This window comes from Pundamilia nyererei, unplaced genomic scaffold (genome assembly GCF_000239375.1).
Source record: "Pundamilia nyererei isolate P.nyererei 1_Seehausen unplaced genomic scaffold, PunNye1.0 scaffold00300, whole genome shotgun sequence".
In the NCBI taxonomy this organism is placed as follows: Eukaryota; Metazoa; Chordata; class Actinopteri; order Cichliformes; family Cichlidae; genus Pundamilia; species Pundamilia nyererei.
The window spans coordinates 338,470-362,165 of record NW_005187701.1 but is presented as its reverse complement, the minus strand read 5'-3'; the positions used below and the strand labels follow the sequence as shown (position 1 = coordinate 362,165).

The 23,696-nt window shown below is 40.1% G+C and overlaps 1 protein-coding gene across 3 annotated transcripts in view; it reads left to right on the top strand.

The window, feature by feature from the left end:
- Positions 1-23,696, top strand: part of hdac4 (histone deacetylase 4) — a 130,964-nt gene that overhangs the window by 40,013 nt on the left and 67,255 nt on the right. The window contains exon 3 of one of the 3 annotated variants that reach the window (XM_005751125.1): positions 21,544-21,606. The exons of 1 other annotated variant lie outside the window; for it this stretch is intronic. In XM_005751125.1, the coding sequence (XP_005751182.1) occupies positions 21,544-21,606 (63 nt within the window). Of the gene's footprint in view, positions 1-21,543; positions 21,607-23,696 lie in introns of those variants that run through there. One more of the 3 variants, XM_013915417.1, reaches the window with a different exon arrangement.

Here is a 23,696-nt window from a genome sequence, read left to right as displayed (position 1 = left end):
TTTGTGTGTTTTGCAGAAAAAGCAACACATCATCCGCATAGAGACTGATTTTATGTTCTATGTTCTTACATTTTATGCCCTTAATTGTTGTAGCCTGTCTAAATGCTGCTGCTAGAGGTTCGATAAAAATTGCAAAAAGTGAAGGGGAGAGTGGGCATCCCTGTCTGGTGCCCCTCAGGAGATAGAAGCTGATTAAAGATGTCTGATAGCGGGAGAAAATGGAGCGCCCAGTTGAGACTAGAGCCAGCTCTTGGCAATAGTGGGAAGGAAAACTCCCTTTTAGCTTAGATTCTTAACCATTTTCTGGCTTTCATGTGTTGTTGTTATTGTTGTTGTTTGTTGTTGTAGATATGTATATGTTTGTTTAAATATCCAAATAAAGGTCAGGGCCAGATAGACTTTAAAAACGTACATTTGCTCCTAGAAACTTGTGGTCATTTGGAAATCTTCTAGAGCTTCCTGATAAAATATTTTTGGTCCTGTGCTGATTTATGTATTTGAATAGTTTGGTGGTTCGTATGAAACCTTTGTGCTGTTTGGGTTTTTTCATCAGACATGGTGCCGTGCACGATGGCCAAACATCAACACTTTGGTCTCATCTGTTAAAACGACATAGTTCTAGAAGTCTTCTGGTTTGATCTGAGGCAACCATGCAAAACTAAGCTGTGATGCTATCGTCTTTTATTAGACAGAAGAATCTTTCTCATTGCAACAATTGCAAACAAGCTATATGTACAATTTTTTTTCTTTTTTTAAACATCGTATTGTCATGAATTTTAACCTGCTGATTTTCTGCTTTTCCAGAGTTGATCATACGTGGTAATAACCAGTTAATAAAGTGATTTATTAGCAGCACCAGGCTGCTGCTCACACTCTTAATTAGAAGATGTAAGGCTGTACTTACTTTTTCACATGACTGCAAACTTTCTGTGAAAATTTCTTTATCATGTGACGTAGGGCTGTTCGATATAACGATATAAAAACGTCTATCGCTTCATTTTACGCTATTGTTTGTTTTGTGGTGTCGCAAAATAAACTGTTTACGGCAATATTTTTTCACCGTTTTGATGGTCACTGTAGTGGCTACATTAATTTCTTAAAGTTCTCTCATTCTCTTATATTTAATATAACCACACTACAGACGGACAAGCGCCTGTTTTTATGCGTTGTCGTTAGCAACAACGCCGGTAAAACCATCGCGTGTCCGCTGGTTTAGTTTCCACAAACCTTTCACAATAAAGCTCAAGATCCTGTTGAGACTTTTCAAAATAAATTGAATCACATGAAAGAGTATGCAGAATGTTTACGGATGAGAAGCAAAAAAGAGCCGTCAGATGCTAAAAAATAAACCTTAGACTCAAACGTTAGAACAGGCTTTTCCCCACAGCACAATGTGTAATAAATACAAAGAAAACGGCGGGCGTCACAGCTTATGTCTAAAAATGTATAGTTTCAAGCATCGGTTAAAACACTCAACCCCAGGTACACGACGCCCAGCTGGAAACACTTCACGCAAGTCGAGCTGCCCGAGATTCACCGAATTTACAGAAAATGTTCAATTTTTGTGATTTATATCGTTATCGGGACGATAGATGTCTTCTATCGGGATATGAGATTTTGGTCATATCGCACAGCCCTAATGTGACGACGCATTCGTCCTTAAAGTTGTTAGATGTGACGATTTGGTGTCCTGGATTGTGTGGCGTTGGAAATACATTTCCTAAAATGGGTTTGAACCAATAACCTTTTATCCCCTAGATGACATTCAGAGGCAATCTACTAATATTCAGGTCAGAGAAAATAGACAGCTTTCCATCTCTGCTGGCAAAGGTCAGGCTGGACACAGGCCTCCGCTATTGAAGGCCCTTTTGTTGCGACCACAACAAACAAGCAAGCCATTCTCAGCTCTGTGCTGGTGTAATTATGCTGCATAAAAACAAGCGTGACGATTTTAATTGTAATTAGAGGGGGAAAATTGGTGAAGGGACTGAGCCAACGGTAAGCAACGCATTACTGTATGTGTGCGTTAGTGTGTCGTGTGGGTCTATTAGTATTTGAGGACATACTCCTTGTGTTTTTGCCCCGGGCACGCACAGTCACAAGCCCTTTCATTTTTCCCTTTTATGTGAATAATGAATCCATCGCGGCTGACACTTATTGAAATGGTGCTTCAAAATCAAGCGGTCAAAGGCTGTAATTGTAGCATGTTTAGTCATACTGTGGTTAGAGTGAGAGTGTTCCAGAGAGGTCTTTCTACCTTTATTCAGCCAGTTGTTCATTGGTATTGGTACATTCTAACATTTCATCGTGAGCGTGTTTTCTTTCTGTCATAAAATCTGTAGTGAACTGAGGTGAACTAGTTGTTAAGTTGGTGTTGTGCATGGACACACGGGGAATAGTCAGTCATTCACTACGTTGTGTATTTTGGGACCAGATCCAGCGGTAAGGCAGCACTTTTATCAAGCGCACGTTGGCAGTACGATTGATTAAAGATGTCTGATAGTGGGAGAAAATGGAGCGCCCAGATGAGACTAGAACCAGCTCTTGGCAATAGTTGGAAGGAAAACACCCTTTTAGCAGGAAGAAACATTCTCCAAAACAAGGCTCGGGAGGGGCAAGCATCTGCTGCCATGTAAAGAGAAGTCAAGGGAAGTAGTCAAGGTTTATAGTTCTGGACAGATGCAGATATTTCAGTTTAGACCAAAGTAGTAAGAGAATGGCAAGGCAAGGCAAGGCAAATTTATTTGTATAGCACAATTCAACAACAAGGTGATTCAAAGTGCTTTACAGAGACATTAGAAACAAAAACAAATAAAAAGCATGATTTAAAATTGATTAAAACAAACAAACTAACTAAACACACATATTTCACACCTGTTCGCGCGATCTGAACCCTTATCGTAAGGGGAGCTACCAGTCCTTCTGTGGACGAGCTACTTTCTATTTTAAATTCCCTGAATTTAAAATACTCTCTAGACCCAGTCTAGACACAGTTGGCACATTTTCAAACCATGGAGTATATTTACTTGGTTTACGGCACAATAACACCTAATGAAATTGAAAGGAAACAAACTATCCTAAATGGCTGTGTGTGTATTTTTTTGTCAGTATACAAAATAGACCATGAGATAGATTTAAGGTCCTACTGCATCACCTTACAATGAACATGTTCTTAAACCTGTGTGCAAAACTCAGCTTGTGTTTCCATGGGATTGTATTTTCTCCTCTTTGCCACAGACAAAGCATGATCTTACTCAACCCACCCCCTCCCCCACATCTCCACATTTGCTTCAGTCAAACGATTTATGTCTAATTACCGGGTATAAGCTCTCCACTTCCTCTGAAAGGCTTCATATTAGAAACCAAATCTTATAATTAACCCATCCTTTCACATGAAAGTAATGGCAATGCTCTGCCTTGTCAGAGGCCCATGTTGACAGTTCTGTGATCTCAGCACAGCCCTTCCGAACACTGCCTCTCTAAATATGCCAGGCGTTTAGGGAAAGATGAGCTGGCTAATGGACTGCTTACTAGTGGAATGGAGTGAAGAGATTGACCTTGAAGGTTTTTGTTTAGTTAAGTTGTCTGAACAGAGAAAATCTCCTCCGAGTAGGAAAGTAAAGGAATATGATCCACATACGCTTTCATATGTGCCTAAATGTCTGTTTAGTTTAGATTAATTACACATTCTATACAGCTGCTGACTTATGGGGCAGAAAAATGAAGCCACCTTGCATGTGCCAAAAACTGCAGTTCCTGAAATGTCCACTTGAGGCTAAACCTTGTTAATATCCATAAACAAGGATATTAACAAGTTTGCAACCGTACTCAACAAAAGAAAAAACAAGTTACTTGCTGATTTTTCACTTTCTGCAAACCAACATGGAGGATGGTGCAGCCGTTAACATTGTTGCCCTGCACTGTCACAGTAAGACGATTCTGGGTTTGAACCTTCTGATCACTGCCAGGGTTGTGTTTGCAGTTTGCATGTCATCCTGTCCTTCCTCCCACAGTCCAGAGATATACATGCTAGCTTAAACGGTGATTCTAAATTAGCTGTAGGCACGGATGCAAGCAGGTAAAACACTTAATGCATGGGGTAAAGTGGTGTACAATTGCCTCACTAATTTAGTAGGTTAATATGAATTGGGAACCTTTATTATATAAAAGCCAAAGTTTCCATCTCAGTAAATTGTATTAAGAATTAAAGTGTGTATTATTAGAGGTGGTGCTACTTTGAGTGGTGTTTTAGCCACAGATCTACACCCTTTCAAACATGTTTATGCTGTTTGTGCCATTTTCAAGCATTTATAGTACAATTATAATTATCTGACAATTAATTATGACTTGATGTGTCAATATTTTGGACTAACAGTCTGTCTGTGTTCTACGTTTGGTAAGCAATACTCTCCTATTTTGTACGAATTAGCAGACGTCTGTCTCTGAGTGTAGACTCGTACCGTCTATGTGCTGCATGCTGCTAACCAAGCTTGCTTGAATTAACTGATATTTTGGCACGCTACCCTCTTGTCTAAATATAGCCTTGTCTGGCTTAGAAAAACCAACATGGCAATGCCCATAAAGATAAAGTTTAGACTTCGGAAAAGCAACTTTTATAGGCTGTGCATATTTTATGTTTCTGAAGTAATGTTTTAAATTTCATTCAGAATTTAATCATAAATGTGTCTATGGTTTTTTGTTTGTCCCCCATGTCTTCTTTGACAGGTGGACCAATCTGAGTGAAACATGAACTTCATCATAAATACACTGACTATTCTATTTTTTTGAAAGAAAAAAATGTGATTTATTATTAAAAAAAATTCTGTTCATTTATCATCCCTCTGCAAATGCGACTTTACTTTCTTTTGCGTGAATTCGTTTTTTGGGTCATGTTCACCGTACGTAGCTTGTATTTAACTCAACGGTCACAAACGTGTATCTGACTGTGACAGAATTTTATTTGACTCATAACTAAACATGGAATGAAGAGTTTGAAAGAACACCACAGTTGATCTAAACCGATGAACACCGGCATAAATTTTGGCTATTTTTACACCAGTTTAACTTTTCTGCTTCTTGATTTATTGTCATCCTCTAAATTTTGGTGTTTTTTTTTAACCTCATTCGTTCCTGTTTACATACACAAATGTGATTGGCAGCACAGCATGTGAGATGAGTCCCAAGTTATTTACATTTTTATGAGGTGATTTCTCGAGTTCTAAACAACACTTGTGTGAAAGTTGGCTCTCCTTCAGTTTGTTTCCATTGCTAACTGATCTAGGGGAGTTTCAGGAGTGGATTAGTGTTGCTGAAGGAGCTTGTTGACATCAGATGGCATGGGAACTATGAATCCACACACAAGGCTCAGTGAAGGAGCTCAAGCAATCCTGCACCGGGCACGTAGAGAGAGGGGGGAAAAACAAATAAACTAAGCCTAAAGTAAGTATCTCCACAGTTGGCTTGTTCCCATAGACATTTGGTAGAGGAAGAAGATGGATACAAGGACATTCTGGTTGTCAGTGATAGACTTGGTTAAAAATTCCCAGTAATTCCCAACAATCCGAGTGGCTTTAATATAAGCTATTGAGATATCAAACTGATAATTTGATTATTAAAAGTTTATCAAATAAACTGGACAAATTATATCATTAAACATTTTTAAAACCAACTGTGATCAGTCACACCCTCTACATGCTGCAGAACAATCCAAAGATAAGCCAGTTATGACCCATCTGTGTTATCTTAGATACAAAAGAATGAAGTTACTTGTGTATCAAGACGTGAAGTTCAAGTGTAGTGCGTTATTTGATGAAAGAAACATACAGTGTAAGTATGAGCCCAGTATGAATATTAATAATTGTAATGACAGTGCAATTCACTCAGCATCAGACTGGTCTGTAATCCTATAGTAAACTCTTCTAAAACCCAAGTGAGTCACTATTATTACAGATAATCCCCTAGTCTGGTTTTGTGTGACATGCTGGTGAATGCAGAAGTAAAACACACATACACACATACACACACACACACACACACACACACACACACACACACACACACACACCATTCTGTTTACAAACTGATTGCATTTCAGCTATTATCTTAGTTGAACAGAAAACAGCACAAAGCAGATGGCTGCTGTGTATAATGTTACAAGATTGCTTTTATCTTATTTATGTTGTGCTGCATGAATGCTGTCAGCGGACTGTCATCAGCAGAATGTATGTCCCAGTATGCACTCGTGCTTAAGCAGATCAGGTTATTACACAGAGATCCACGATGCAGATATTCTAGTTTAGAACTCGAGCACAACAGGAGAATTTTGTTGCTTTTAAGCGGTTTCCACACGTGGAGTCTGGACAATGTCAGGAGGATCAGGTTGGGAAATTGTCCTGATTTGCCCTTTTTCTTACCTGTAGCATCAACAGTAGGTAGTCCACATGAGATGTGTTTTTCTGACAGTTAATGCCGTGTTTTGTTAAGTGGAGGGTTAGCAGGAGTTCAGACTCAGATGCACAATCACTCATTGTAACCTGCTACATTAATAGACTTTGTATCATAGAGCTCCCTGGATAAAGGATATTCAATGTTGAGTCCAGATGATTGGAGTCAATGTCCCACATACATGTCTTCATGTCCTCCACGTGATCTCTAGAAGAAGCCAGGACTGTAATAAAACTATTACAGTTAAACAAGCTGTGAAGAAAGATTTGTAATAAAAATGAAAACTAACTGAAATTATTTTGTGAACTTGGAAAATTAAAGTATTTTAGTATTTGTTAGTTTGGTAAAAATGTTAATTCAGTTTGCCTGATGAGGTATTGATGGACACATTTATTCAGACTTTGGGTCAGCTGCTTTCAAAAAGTTCTCTGTTTTTATTCTAATACTTGAACTTCATTTCCTCACAATAAGTCCAATTTATTTTGTTTTCAGGAATAGGGTAAAGTATCAGGGAATCTAATCTGGCAAACATGGAAAGAATGAGATTAAAGATTTTGTTGAGGAAAAGCTAAGAAAAGCTCTTGGGTTTTCAAACTGCTGTATGTTCATGCACAATAACAAGTGCTGCAGTTCAATTCATTATCACCAAATGTTCTCCCTTAAATACCTCAGGACGTCACACTAGAACTGTGCTGACAGCATGGTTTCATGGGGAACTGTTGTTGCACCTGGCTGCATGCGCCTTACCTAATGGCCCACTTGGACACTTAGCTTGGACACTTTGGACTCTTAAACTGTTGATTGGTGTTTTGTGAAGCTAGGGAATCAGGTTAGTTTGACATGGAAATTAATGTTTGGGCTCTGTGCATGGCAGAAAACGCAGATCTGCACATGCAAGTGTTCAGAATGTCACTTACAGTGAACGTCTCATAAATATCAACTCCATTTAAAACAAACAAACAAAAAAAACAAAACCAAAATCCACAAGTGGAGATCAGCCAAATTTAAATCAGCTGTGTTTTTTTGATTTTTAAAAGCAGAGCAACAGGATTTTATGATTGCAGGCAGTCCAGAATGAATTTACATAATTACTGTTGGATGAATGGACTGTAAATTTTCCCTAAAGAGGACTTTAAACAGAATCAAAAATCTAAACCTTCTCACAGGCTGGGGCCAAACGAACACTTCACATGGACTTTATATAAGAGTGTTTGAACACACCAGTCCAGTATTTATTGGTTCTCATGTCTTTGAAGTCTACAGATTTTTTGCACTCTGCTTGAAATATCTGAACTTTTTGAGTTTGTTAAGATATACTTATTTAGCAATCGCCAACATACACAATAACAGTGCATTAGCACAGGAGAGCCAAATACTTGAACTGGGGTTACCTTGCTCATCTCTGCTTGCTATTCAAACAAGCAGAGAAACCCCACCCTTCCCCCTAAACCTCTCTAGCACCCAAGTCCAGGAGGTTTGCCAAAAGCAGCCTAACACTAAACATTCACAGCACCGGGGAAGAGAAAGCAAACTCTGGGAAGGTACAGGATTGACGTCAGAGAGAGCCACATGTAAGAAATTCCTTCCTAATTACTGGGAATGCACAGGCTTTTTGTATAAAAAGGTTCCAGTTCATATTCATGTTTTAAAACTTGTCTCTTTGTTTTGTCTTTTCGGTGTTGTGTTAGTTCTCTCTGGTAGTATACATTAGCCAGCCCTAAAAATGAACTACCTCCTTGTTGATTCCCCCTTTATTTTTTTTTCCCTGCACTGTGGTTGCACTTAATTATTCTCTCCTTCAAACTGCTTTATTTCTTATGCTCCTCTTCCTTCCCTCCTTCCTTTCTTCCTTTCTTCCTTACTGGTGTTGCGGCGAGTCTTCTTTTCAGGAATGTACTGAAAGGTCATCGAGTGTGTTTCATGCTCATGTTCCCATAATTGCATGAAACTAGACTCAGACAATTAGTTGTAGTGTTGTTGCTTACTTTTACCTATAAAGTCTTTGTACAGTAATGGATATAATCAGTGTCACAAATGTCATTGTGAGAACATGAATTAAGAAAAGTATTAACTATTAATTGCGTTCCCAGTTTCAGAAAATGTATGAAACTTTACTAAACAATCAATGATTTATGCAGCAGGACACTAAGACACAAAAGACCTGTGTGCATCCTGTTTTTACAGGATTCCATTGGTTCATTTATAAAGTTTAATTCACTTTAATCTTACTGTAGCTGTAGATCTTTGTCTTCTGTGAAATCACATATTTTTGCTAAAGCCCGACAGAGTCGAGGCGGGGCAAAAAGTGGAACACGATGTGTGTCTAAAATCGATTTCCTTTTCAGGGTCCTTGATAGAGTTATACTATAGTGCTTTAGTTTAAAGAGGAAGGAGATGGGCTGAGTGGCGAGAGTTGATTTAGGAGAAAGGAGTTTGATGGCGAGGTGCGAGTAGGTTTCACACACTCACAGGGAGGATTTGTGCTGAAAATGGAGACTGTAGGAAGCTCGGGGATTTATGGAGGATCGCATATCGACTGGAGGATGACTTTGAAGCTTCTTTCTCCCCCAGGAAGCATTTTATTAGTAGGGGAGAGCTACTGATCAGACACATTTTGGTGGACGATATATGTTGGAGCCAAAATGAATGTTAGGGACTTTCCTTTCCTTACAGGCTCCATATTTGGTTTCAGTTTCGGTGTTTTATCTTAGAACAATTTGTGAAAATGGACAGATTATTAGTTTTTAATAGCCAACATCAGCCCAATAATACAGCAGGCTTGTATATTTCTTTGCATCCAGTGTGATCATGTGACATCTGCGAGCTGTAGTCTCAGACACACACACACACACACACACACACACACACACACACACACACACACACACACACACACCAATTCCTGAAGGATGTGTAGTTTGTCACCCTAACCCCTGACCCTGCCTTATAACTCTACGCTGTTGCCAACAGCACCTGAGGCTATGGGACAGTGGGATCACTCGCTCCGTCCCTGTGTGCTTTACTGCTGTTCCTTTCACCATCTCACTCTCCTTTCCCTTCTAAAGCCTTTCTTAAATTGTGGTTTTATTGCTTTCATGATGAAAGTGTTAAAAGGATTTGTTGGTGGATATGAAAGTTGATAATATTGTTAATTTTGGTTTAACTTGCCCTCAAATGGAACTACAACGTAAATGAACTTAAATGATTTTAATCAAATTAAATTTAGCAGATAACCCCCCTGTTAGCATCTCTTTGGTTCATTCTGGATTGGGTTTCAAATGTTTTGTACAAAGTTTGTGGTTGTTTGATTTATTAAGGCGTAATGACTTAATTAAATTTCACCGTGATTAACAATAAATGATCACATCACCAAGGTTGCTCATCCGACCGAGCCTTCTAGACTCCTTTTTTGCTCATTATATTGTTTTTAGCAGTCATTTTATAATTGAGTTTGACTTGCGCTCATCAACAGTTGAGAGGCATCTGGAGGTCTGATTAATATAGTAATTTACAATATGTGAGAAGCATCAAAGTTCGGATCATTAAACCCAGATGTGAGAATGTGTGTTTTACGCCATAGCTATGAAATAAGCACAAATACCCTCTGAAAGCCTGAGCTGTAACCTGACGTGCACGGCCCCGTAAGTGGAACTTCACATCACAACCTGCTGATTGGCCTGTTGAGTACAATTCATTCCTCATGTGCATTTCTGGATACATTTGTGCCACAGTTTTTTAATTTATCACTGAGAGAACAACAATCATAGCCTCAGGATGATGAATAATAGTCAAAGCATCAATGTAAGGACTCAGAAATGTCAGCAAATTCCTGGAGGAAACAGTTCGAATGGACTTGAAGGAATGTGCAAACATAAAAACTGACCGCAACAAAGAGCAGGCAGTCGGGAAGGAAAGAAGTCCTAGCGTTGATTTGTTTGTCTCGACTGACACTGTACATAAAACACTGCGACATGACCACGCAGTAATTAACACATAATTCACCAGCACAAACATTAATGTTGGCAACAGTGTCAGCTTCTTGTGCTGGTTACGTCATAGGCTCTACAAAGATTCCCCACAGAGGTCTAAATGAGGCCTAAGGTCTTAGTTTCTAACTGTGACCTGAGATTGTAGTGCTGAGACAAATAAAAATCATTCAAAGTCTAATGTGAATGCAGTATCTGTGATACCACATTAGGTAAAAACTGCAGCAGGGTAGAATTTTGGCTGTCCAGATGTCCTGGATGTTTCCAGGTTCAGTAGCTTGTGGGTTATTACAGGCCTAAAAATGTAAATGATGATACAGGATAGGGCGGAAAAAATCCCCTCCAGCTTTTTAACCAGCGTTAAACATTGAGTTTCTTTTAAGTTTACCTATTAACATAATGTAAAGAGAATCAGGGGCATGCTTTTGACTTTCACTATATCTACATATGTAAACGCACAGCCTATAGAGAGACTAATAACAGGTCTCAGCAGCATACACACAAAATCAACAGGAGTCAACATGACTTTACATGCTGAGAATCACACCCATATTCCCGGCATCAACACACACAGTGAATACAGTTCTTGTAAAAACAAACTCTGATACACAAAAGGTGCAATTAACTCCAGCGGTTTACAGCCTGCTGGTGTAGCTAGCTTGTCATGACGGGTCTCTGTTCGTCTCACTCTTTTGTCTTCATCATGGTGGCTTCAGTCCTGCATTTTAAACTGGTGGTGCCTGCATTCAGCGTAGGAGAACTTATCAAGCCTCTAATGTCCTTATCGTAACAAAAAGTCATTTGTCCCTTTCACAATAGAATGGTATGACAAATGAGTTGAGGTTAGAGGGTAAACATGGTACTGTGTAGAGTTGTGATGAAACCTTGGGATTTCTCTCAGTGTTACATCCTTTGGATTTCCTGCTCTTAGTCCTTTGTGGCTCTCAAGGCTAATAAAGCACAAACGTGTTTTGAAGTCAAGTTTAATCGCCACAAAGCTGGTTATAACATTTTAGACAAATATCAGCGAGGTGCGGCAGATACCGCGGTTAAAACAGTTTGCCTTCTTTCTTGTTGGTGCAGCTTGGAGCACACATGGTAATGACGCAACATCTCTAAAGTTAGAAATATCCTGTCTCAGAGTGACGCTGAAAAGCTAGTTCATGCATTTATTACTTCTTGGCTGGACTCCTGTAATTCAATATTATCAGAGTGTCCTAAAAACTCCCTGCAAAACTTTCAGTTGATCCAAAATGCTGCAGCAAGAGTCCTGACAGGGACTAGAAAGAGAGAGCAGATTTCTCCTGTATTGGCTTCTCTTCATTGGCTTCCTGTTAAATCCAGAGTTGAATTCAAAATCCTGCTTCTCACATACAAGGTCTTGCATAATCAGGCCCGATCTCATCTTAATGACCTTGTAGTACCATATCACCCTACTAGAGCACTTCGCTCTCGCTCTGCAGGCCTACTTGTTGTTCCTAGAGTATTTAAAAGTAGAATGGGAGGCGGAGCCTTCAGTTTTCAGTGGAACCAGCTTCCAGTTTTGATTCGGGAGACAGACACTATCTCTACTTTTAAGATTAGGCTTCAAACTTTCCTTTTTGCTAAAGCATATAGTTCGGGCTGGACCAGGTGACCCTGAATCCTCCCTTAGTTATGCTGCAATAGACGTAGGCTGCTGGGAGATTCCCATGATGCACTGAGGTTTTCTTTTCCAGTCACCTTTCTCACTCATGTGTTAATAGACCTCTCTGCGTTGAATCATACTTGTTTGTAATCTCTGGTTCTCTTCAACGGCGTCTTTTGTCTCGTCTTCCCCTCCTTACTCCAACTGGTCGAGGCAGATGGCCGCCCCTTGTTGTAGGGTCTATGTTACAATATAAAGCACCTCGAGGTGACTGTTGTTGTGATTTGGCGCAGTATAAATAAAATAGAATTGAAGTGAATGACATAGCCTCCCTGATGATAGCACACTATAACAGCAGTATATATATGTATTCATTTTCAATGTTTACATTTTTTTTTTAGTTAAAGTGGATATTTTATACGCTTCCTTATTTCTTTATTTTCTGTCAGACAGAGGAGGATAAAATTATTTCAAAAATTATCTTCAAGTTTACACACAGTGTAAATATTTCAGCAGAGGTTTGAGCTGTCACTGTTAAAGCATCATGCCCAAAACAGAAAAAAGAAATGTTGATGTTCACAAAGCAGGAGGTGAATATACAAAGTTATGACAGAGTTTCCAAAGTGGATAGAACTGGAGTGAGGAGTATAATCGGGACATTCAAAGAGGGCCATTCAGCACAGAAGGAGGAAGTGAAGGTTTCAAAGATCGACTCTGCTAGATATGTTTAAAGACCCCACAAGGACACACTCAGGAAAGACTTAGCCAAGTTGTAGATTGTAGAAATTTTAGCCTCAAAGAAGACAATCACATCAGAATCAAAATCCTGCACGGGGACGGACTGTGAGGCCGCAGACCAAGACAAGCTTATAGTCTGGCTTGATGTCTTCTGCAGGAGAGACACATCAAGTTGAAAACTACAACAATTTGTTGCTGTGTTTAAAGTTATCATTCATATTAAATATGAATAAGCACTCTGGGAAAAATCTGTCAGAAACAATCTTGGGGTCTGTATGATGTCAGCGAGAGAGGAAAGTCTTAATAAGGTAAACTCGGGAGCAGCTCGGACTGCAAAGCTCACAGAAGCCCCACCTAGTTTAGATTTTCTGCTCGTGAGGAGCAGCAAACCAGCAAAACAACACTTAAAGTTTCAGATAGTGAATGGACTGAGCACAGTATAATGCAGAGTATAAGATGAATTCAGACTATTTGAAGTGTAACTGCTTTAATGAAAGAAAAACATGTATTAACACTTGTGTCTGTGGGACTGTATTAACTTCTTTTTACTTAAAATTCAGCAGAAATGATCTGTTTTGTTGGAGTCCACACTCTTTCCTCCACACCTGTATATTTTACAATCTTGTGGACTCTGCCGAGTGCCGTGCACATGTTGTAATGCTCGTACAAACACAACGGTCCTTCTCTCTTCCCAGTGACCCCTTCAATCCTGGACAGATGTCACTCTCTCTTTTTTTAAATTCCTCGAACATGCGCACAATCTGCTGTCTCTCAGTGGACTTACTTCATGTTGCCTGCATGCTGCCAGCCCACATGGACTCTGTTTGTGGATAGTTGGTGTGTGTGTGAGTGAGACACAGTAAGAGTGGTAGATTGGATCAGACCGTTTGACCTAAAATCCGAATTGTTACTTTTTTAGCTACAAATATCCTGTCGAGGATATCTGGATGCTCACGCGTGCTCCTGGTTAAATGTGTACACAGCCCTTGTTTCACTGAGCACTGAGTCTTTGTGATGAGTTGCACCTAAAATGTAATGAGAAACATGGGCCCGAGTGTCACCGATGCTCTTTGTCATTGTTGATGGCACAAAAACGTGTAGTAATTAACCTCTTTTCCAGGAGCATCTTTACAGAAAAGCAGGCCTCGCACACATACGCAGATCACTTCTTTCTGTGTTTTCAGCTGTGACGCTGCTGCATTTTACCACAAATCTGTTTTCCTGTTAATGAATTTGAGAAGGTGGCTTTGTTTCTGTGGAGGTTTTAAGACAGTTGCAATGAAAATAGGAGTATATAGTACATCATATTGAAACTATGTAAGTTTTAAAAAAAAAATATCAGGACAAGCATTTGGCTATTCCTCTCTGCAAAAACTGCTTCTTAATTAAAGCAGCCTACTTGGACAAAACAATGATGAAAATAAGCTTTTTAAACTATTTATTGTATATAAATATCAGAAGCTCTGTTATTCTTCTGTTTAACAAGTAAATATACTTTGGCCTTAGAAAGTAGTATTTAAGTCTTAACGTGATTGTAGTACATACACATAAATGCATATTGTGTGTACTATAAATACCTAAATTATGTTGTTTAATAGCAGCCAAGCCACACAAATGTATGTGTACACAAACAGTACACACATGTGAGTGCAGTCAAACAAATGTAAAAAGGCTCAGCAGTAAAAATAAAGTCAAAGTCTGTGGTTTGTCTCGTAGGTTTAAAATGCCCAGAGGAAGGGCTGAGTAGTTGGTAAACATGGCCACAACACCAACAAGTGGTTTGCAGCATTGCAGTGGTGAGAAGTTTTTCATGGGTTTAGCCTGCACATAGATGGATTCAACAGGCAATACAAGGATTTGCTGTTCTGTGCATTGCTAATTATTAAAGCATGAATGAATAATGTAGAGGTCAGTCTCTAGAAAGTTCCAGTAGGTTTGATTAGAATCTGTCATAGGGGCACCATCTCAGAGTTAGCTGAAACTCTATCAGGCATGCTCTCTAATTGATCTGTTATTATATACAAAAGTCTGCATCAGTGTGAGTGATTAATCTGTGCAACTTTAATTTATAGACTGTGATTGTTGGAACTGTTGAACTTTTATTAGAATATGATATATTTGTACACAATTTTTCTCTTTATCTTAGTTGATATAGTCTTCAGTGGTAATAATATCTTACTGAGGCTAAACCTTGGCAGACATGGGGTCAGGGAGAGACGCCCATCTACTGCGACCGGTTGGTGGTGATGGGACGGAGACGGGACAAAAGACACGCGGTGGAAGAGAGCCAGATATTAATAATAACTGATGACTGAATAAAGAGAGGTGTGAACATGTAGTGAGTGAAGACGAAACACCCAGTGCATCATGGGAATCCCCGGCAGCCTACGTCTATTGCAGCATAACTAAGGGAGGATTCAGGGTCACCTGGTCCAGCCCTAACTATATGCTTTAGCAAAAAGGAAAGTTTGAAGCCTAATCTTGAAAGTAGAGATAGTGTCTGTCTCCTGTATCCAAACTGGAAGCTGGTTCCACAGAAGAGGGGCCTGAAAACTGAAGGCTCTGCCTCCCATTCTACTTTTAAATACTCTAGGAACAACAAGTAGGCCTGCAGTGTGAGAGCGAAGTGCTCTAATAGGGAGATATGGTACTATATTAAGATAATATGGGGTCTGATTATTCAAGACCCTGTATGTGAGGAGCAGGATGTTTTTCCACACAGAAGTGGCTGATTCTACAGCTGGTGACTTCTTGTTAAGCTCAGGAGTCATGTTGGTTTGACCTGTCCTGTGACTCTTTAATTATACAGGTCATTTTAGACAGTATGAGCAAACAACTGATAAAACCCTTTAGCTGGAGACTGCTTCACATACACTATAAGCTAATCTCCTAAATATGGAGATGTCAAGGAAAAGGGGGAAGAAAAGAAGCTTCCTTACCAAATACAGAAACTGCAAGTTTCCATGGAAAGTCATTTTTTCAGTCACATGATTGAGATCTCATTTTGGATTGAGTCTCCTCATATGTTGGCTTCCCAGCAGATTATCTTGCGGTTTAGAGTGGCGATGACAGGTTGGCGTTGCTGGCACCCTCTCGGACTGGCTCGGAGTTTGGTTGTAGCAGAAGGGCAGTTTTGGTGGAGCCTCGGCAGACAGAATGGCATAGTTGGCAGAGTAGAGGGTGGCAGGGCTCAGAATACACCAGACTGAGTTGTAGTGGACTAGACAGGTTGGCGTGTATGGTAATGGTGCAGAGAAGCGGCCCTGAACAAGGCAGCTTTGACACCTTCGGTCTAGCGGGAGGAAAGGTGTGTGCGAGATGGGTGTGTAAATGTCATCACATTGTCTTATGTGTTCTTATGAATGTTCATGTATTCTTTGTGCGTCTCTTATTACGCTGTGGAAGGGCTCTCCCCTTAGCTTAGTACACCGGGTGTGTATCCACTGAACCAGGCACTCCTGCTTCCTGTTGGCCTCGGAGCCAACTTGTCGTTCTGCCAGCCATCGGTAACTTGGCACTCCTCCTCTTCCTTTTCCATGTGGCGATCACGTATGTCTGTCCACAAGGAAGGCTGTTAGGCTTTTACAAAAGGAATATGACATAAGGAAAGAGAGCGAATCATTTTCCTGCCTGAGCTTACGGGCACACATGTATTTTTTAAATTTTATGTCAGATTTATTTTTACATACCGTATGTACTCTGTATTCCTACTTGTCTCTGAGGAGTATGGTCAGTCTTTGCTAGGAGGTATGCATATGGCAAAGGTCACAGGTCAGCACATTAAAATAGCCATTACATACACGTAACACATATAACTTATGCACAGCATTAACACCCTGCAGGACATTACTTACTTTAATAACGCTTTGTGCATTATGCTGCACAACAAGCACATCCTCTAAATACTGGTGACACAAAATGTGTCATAACAAAATAAATAATTAAGCCGTTTCGAGTGCTCCTCTTCCCATTTGTTCAGCAGCTGAGCCAGAGCTCGAACCACCGAATGAGCTGTGAGTGGTGGCGAACCTCTTTGCCTCGTCTCTCTTGAACTTTAGCTCTTTTCACCACCGTAAATGCAGATAATAGTTGTACTGTAGAGAGGACAACTGTTCAATAAAACTCTGACACAACTGATGCGTTATTTGGACAGTATGGATAAGTGCCCTCCTTAAAATGAATTAAAGGGCTTTGCAGGCAATTTTGCAGGTAGCATTTGGTATCTTCTCCAATGGACTCGATATAGGTACTCGATTGATTAATGCTGGCTTTAGGAGAAAGTAAAATCAGGAGCAAAGTAGGACATATTGGACCTGGTTAGCTAGAACACTGGCTTTCCAATTTTTGTGTCTAAGGGACATCAGAGGTCAAGACAGAATTTGAAAGCATATCTATAATACACGGTCAGATGAAGGTGCTCTTTGAATGTGCGTATGCAGCATCTATCTAACACGACACCTAAACCATAGTTCTGTGTGCTTTGCTCGGCACATAAAATTAATCTCTTTTATCTTCTTGCTACCAATCAGTGCTTTAATGTAATGTAATGTTATGCAGGGCTAATAATCATGTATGCTTGATACAAAAGGAAAAACTGGACTTGCTAATGGCCTTTTAAACAATGAAAGCTATAAACCGATATAATGGTGATTCAGTCAGATTGCCGAGTTAAGATCTGAGGTTTATTGTCAGTCTGTTTGTTGATTATTTTGATTTACTGATAATTTCCTGATAACAGGAAATGCCCTCAAGTAGCCTGTTTTGTCATATCAACAATCCAACCTCAATTCATCGGTTGAGTTTATCCCCACATGTGTAATCCTGTGACTTGTCGATATGTTTTTATTTTATTTTTTTAATCATAATTGTAAGAAAATTAAACTTTGGCAACATCATTGCCGTCACACATTTTCCCAGAAACACCAGGTGTTTATCCTGTGCTTCGTGGATGTGCCTGTTCTAAGAAAATGAACAATATAATTTAACACGAAAAACCTAAATAAGAATGTAAAGAATGGGAGACGACTCAAATGAAGATTTAATTACTGCTGTTTTTTTTTTTTTTGTTCCAACCCATAATCTCATTAACAATACTAACCTTCCTCAAGTGTTCCTATGTCATGTTTACTTTGGGCTTTTATCAGTTTCTGCACAACACTATGTCATTTGTTGTTCTGGGACTGTTTATGTGCTGGAAAATACATTAACAACAAGCACTGTGACCGCTTGTTGAGCCGAGATATTCAGGCTATTTAAGGGTAGTGCCATGAGTATTGCAAACACCAGGTTTAAAACAACACGTTCTCTCTTTCTGCCTATTTGTTTGTTCTGGTTCCCATGGAGACCTTCTCTCATCACTGCGTGTTATGGCAGAAAGCTCTTGACCCGTCTTCCCGCTCAGGCGTTAAGAGGTCATACCGGTCATAGTCGACAACCCAATGAAGCTGGTTGGTTTCCGCGAAATACATTTCCTCTGCACATGCAGATAATTACACACATTTCTGAGCCTTATATTTGTCTTCCCTTTTAAGTCACTTCCTCCAGTCACACATAAAAATCGACTTCTGTAAAACTGCTCTGACCAAGACACAATAAAAAACTGAAGGTAAACAGCATTTGTGTTGCTGATCGTTGTGGCAGATAAAGAGTCATAAAATCTTGCAGCATAGATTTCCCCCCATTACGACACACTATACCAGGTAAAAGTAGACCTTAACTGTCATGCACAGCTCCCACTTTGTCTGCCGATCTTAAAGCACCACCCCATGACTTCTTTTTCAGGCTAAAATCAGGCTGTTATACACATCTCTGCATATATTAAAGAGAAAGTCATACACAGAGTTTCCATGAGGCCAAAGGCAAAGAGGTTAAAATGAGGTGATGGAATTTAGCGTAACAGAGGGAAGATGTATAACAGCCCCTCACACGTTCAAATCTTCCTTTGTGTGTGTTTAAGTGTGGCCTGTCTCTTGCCCATCAAGCTCTGGTGTCATCTTTCTGCCATCTGCCACTGCCATCCTACTGACATGCGCGCACAAGCGCACACACACACACACACGTGTGCACACACAGCTTTCCTATAATACTCTGTCTATTCAAAGCTTCTCTTCTCTTTAGTTTTGTGTCTTTTCTTTTTCAATATGTTCTGTTAAACACACAAAGGAAGCCGGTGTTGCCCAGGAATTCAAGAAATGCATTTACTGTGTTTGTATGTGCGATATGAATATTTAATTCAGCCGTTCCCTTCATCATGTATTAGTCATAGGACAGTCTGCTTAGGCTCAAAATAGTGCCTAGCAACCCAGAAAAACAAAATCCATAGTAGTTGTGGGTATGTCATGTACTGCTGCTCGATCATGTGGCCACAGCACTCGGTCTCCTTTCACATTTTCCTTTTCTTCCACACTTTCTCTTTTCTTTCCGCATGTCTGTCTCCAATGATTCAAGAAAACGATGAACATTTTTTTGATGTTGTGATTTCCATTCACACTTACTAGTTGCTTTTCAAATTTGCTAAGCATTGTCGATTTTATATCGTGTGTCAGTTGTTGTCGTTTTTTGCTCGTCTGGCACACATTTTTAACTCTGACAGCCTGCTGTGTTTGTGCTCGCACCCACTGAGTATAGACAAAGTTAGACATTTACTACATTCTAAGAGTTTGCTTCCCAAAAGTGGTGATAATTGCAGGATTACTGACCCCACCATGCATACCAGCTGCCAGTCTTAAAGATAAACTAATGTAGGCTGAACGAAGCTGAGTAGAAATATGGCAGCAAGCTTGTATTCAGCACAAGAGCTTGAATTCAAGACCACGGAGCACCAGAGTGACAGTTTGTAAAAGCAAGCATAAACTGTTTGCCGTTTGACGGTGTCGCCCAAAAGCTGAAATTTCTTCATTGAGGTAACCTTGGAAACGCTCTAAAATGTATATTAGCTGCCTTCTTAAAATTCAGTCCAGCAGGCTAATTATAACTCTGTGTGTCCTGTACAGTCAGTAAGTGTTGGTGATCACATCCCTGTACTGAACTCGTATAACTTAGTCATGAAATAAAACATAACACTGTTGTCACTTGATGCCAGTGTGACTGATATTGTGAATCACTTGCTAAACAAGGCTGCAGTACACAGAAGAAGAGCTCGAATATCTGTTGATAAATGTTGGAGGGCTGTTATGAATAATGGAAGATTAAATGTGACGTCTGCTTGATATAAGTTTATGTTTAACTTGCCTCTAACAACAGTGAACAAAAGGGTTTACAATTCACTACATACACTGACGTGAAAGCTGAGAGTCGGCACTGCTTCGCTTTCACTATTTCATTTATAAGCCCAGCATACTAGAGCCCCACTCCCACACACTGCGAGAAAAATTCCCATACTTCTTGACCACACTGCTCTTGCTGCAACTACAGTACATGGTATAATCTTCTTTTTTCAAGGTCTTAGCACCTGATAGTAGGTCAAAGTCTTAGGCCGTATGAGAAAATTTAAAAAGTGGATAATAAATACAGTTTAGAAATATATGTCAGCAGCAGTAAGAATGGGAATACAGGGAAAAAACTGTATGTAAAGGGATATGTGTAAAATGTAAATAAACTATATGTAATGTGTGTGCGAAATTATCCAGGCTAAAGAGGGAAAAAAGATATTAAAGCTAAATGATATTAGAACTACATTAGTGTATATGGCATGAGTAACTCACACATCTGTGAAGGCACCTTTAATGCTTAATGATTTATATAAAGGTTGTGGAGAAATATACTGACACCCACGAATCTCTTTTCTGGGGAGGATTTTATTGTCTCATTCTACACCTGATACAGTACAAAAAGAAAGTTTCTGGGTGCAAAACGTACTCATTGAAAACTTCCTCAGTATGTCCTGAAACTATCAAGTAGAAGTAAATTAGAAACAAAGTAAGCTGTAAATTGTTGAGCAGCTGAAATTCAGACAAGAGTGGAGGTGCGGGGAAAGCTCTTTAAAAACCAGGAAATCTTCCTTTCAAATCTCAAATGTATTCATCGTCTCTCATGTGTTTTGAAAGCTGTTGCACAGATCCAGTCCTCAGTTTCAGCAGCTGTTGTCTTCCAATTAGTTTCCAATTAAATGTAGAGTTTTGGAAATTACTGAATTCTCTTTTATTACATTTTTTAAAGGCTAGTCCATGACTGAATCAGTTGCTAATTGTTTTATTATCACATGCAGCTAATAATTACACATGCACTCCATCATACGACAGGGGCCTGGCATGGAGGACATGTGTAATGGACAAGGCTTAAGTCTAGTTCTGGACTTCCAGCTTTCTGTACTACATCATGCAGTTTGGATTCCTAAAAGAAGCCGGAAACATTGTTAAAATCTCCTGACATATTGATAAGTGCAGTCATAAGTCCAGCAGGCCTTCTTTTGAGCAGATATCTGTAGCAGTGAAGCCAGATTAAGAAAGCCTGAAGACTGATCCATTTAAGAAGAGACTTTGACATTGTGCTTGTGAATGCTTTTAAGTCATCTTCAGTACTTTTCTTCTCAGATTTCACTAATGCTAATTTCATAAGCATCCCAATATAAATATTAATACTCTCACTAATGAGGGCTTGCAAAGATGACTGAAATTAATCCTACTTAACTTAATCCAATCCTGCACAGTCCATGCCAAATTGAGAATTAATTTTGAATTCTATTTTAAAGTTAATTTTGTTGCCACATTAAAGACCATATTTAGCCCAACTTTTCCTTCTCTCTGACAGGTGGATTAACCAGCACGGAGAAGCCTCTGGAACTTATTAAACCAACGGCACACAACCATTTTGGTAGGGCTTATTTGTCTGTGTAACTGCATGTGTGTGAACTGTGTTTGGATCGGTGTTGATGGCTTGGATCAGTCTTGTCATTGTTTGGATTCACCGTACAAATTTTTATTACAGGTTTTTACAGGTTGGTCAGAAATGATACCCGGGTAGTTGATGACATTTAAACCAAGCTCTCAAATGGTAATAAGGGGCCAAAAAGTTTGCAGGGAAAATATCCCCAAAATTCATTACACCACCATCCAAACTGTTGGTTCCAGGGGGGGCTGGGTACCAGGGTACCAGGGGGGCTGGTTAGCCTCAGTTTCCTGTTCTTGGTTTACAGGAGAAGCACACGGTGTGGTATGTCTGTGAAGGTTCTCAGTCATGGTCATCGTAGTCTAAGGAGCTTGGAAAGAAAAGCGTCTGGACTTCTTTAAGTTGCTTGAAGACGTTTCACCTCTCATCCGAGAAGCTTCTTCAGTTCTAGGGTCAAATGGTGGAGTCCTAGATTTAAGCCGTGTGGGAGTTTCCCCCCCCCAAAGAGGGACAGTGGACTCCCCCCTGATGATCCTCTACCTAATCACATGAGCCAAGGTGTGAAAACGGGTGTAGGCCACAGTCAGCCAAGCCCCACCCTATCATGGGATTTTCTGAGGTCAGAAGGCCCAGGATATGAGCGGGCGTTAAGGCGTCTGGGAAGGGATCTCAAAAGTGGATTATAGATGGCAGACAGTTGGTGCCGTAAACCACCGCCTCTGTTCAAAGAGGGTCGCTCATAGTGGACATAGATAGCTTCTTCCATTCCTCTTTCAAAACCATCATGATGTGGTGTTCTGCTGCTACAGCGCATCTGCTTCAAGGTTAGACGTTTTGTGTGTTCAGAGATGCTCTTCTGCGTATCTTGGTTGTAACGAGTGGTTATTTGAGTTCGTGTTGCTTTCCTATTAGCTTGAAACAGTCTGGATAATCTCCTCTTATCTCAACGGGGCTTTTTCACCCGGAGAGCTGCTGCTAACTGGATCATTTCTCTGTGTTGGATCATCGTAGAGATGGTTATGTGGTGAAAATCCCAGCAGATCAGCAGTTTCTGAAACACTCAGACCAGCTTTTCTGGCACCAACAACCATGCCACGTTCAAAGTAAATTAAATCACTTTTCTCCTCTCTGTTCTGTTGCTCTGTTTGAACTTGAGCAGGTCATGTTGACAGTGTCTGCGTGTGCACATGCGCTGAGTTTCTGGCATGTGATTACCTGATTAGATACTTGGATAATGAGTATCTAAACCTGTTCAGTAATGAGCAGTTGAACAGGTTATCCAGTACAATTAATTCAGTGGTGTACATCTTACATGTGTTTACTGAGAGCTGAGCAATTGATCCAGTCTTGTCTTTGGGTGGTGTACACCACAGGTGATTACAGAACATTAATGCTCAGAGGTGATCAGGTTTCTCTTGCTTGCTAATATGTGGCTTAAGAGTACACCCTGTCAGTGTCTGATTATGAGGGAACTTATCATTTAGGCCCAGCCATGCAATCATTTCCACTAGCTGACGTTGCGTGTTGTTTTTAGTACATGACAATTTGCTATTCAGTGACAGACTCCGTTTAGAATTCGCTCTGCGTGTGTCACTTCATGTGCATTTACGTGAAAGTGCACGTGGCACAAGCAAATTTGGTTGGAACTTCATCTTCTTGTTGACTGGAACGTAGGATGATCGCGCCACATAAGCATGTCATCAACCCACAAGCGGTATGTTTGTCCCATGTGGCAGGACGAAATGCTGATGCAGCAGTGATGTCACAGATATGGGTGCCAAGGCTCGGAGCTGTAGCCTGCTAATAGTATGTTTCATTGCCTGCAGTGGTGACCCACGTAATGGCATAAACACACAGACAGACGCATGCACATAGACAATGGTGCAGAAGTTTTAGGCGTTCGTGATCTTTAGATTGGTATCCATCCCGCAGTACTTTGAGGCGGAAAGCTTACTGGTGCCAAATACAAAGCACGAGAGTGATTGTAAAGGACTAACTTCAGTGACAAGAAGAACCATGAATCCTCCGGATTGTAAGGCCTCTGCTTTGATCTCACCAGCAATGAGTCAGTCCAG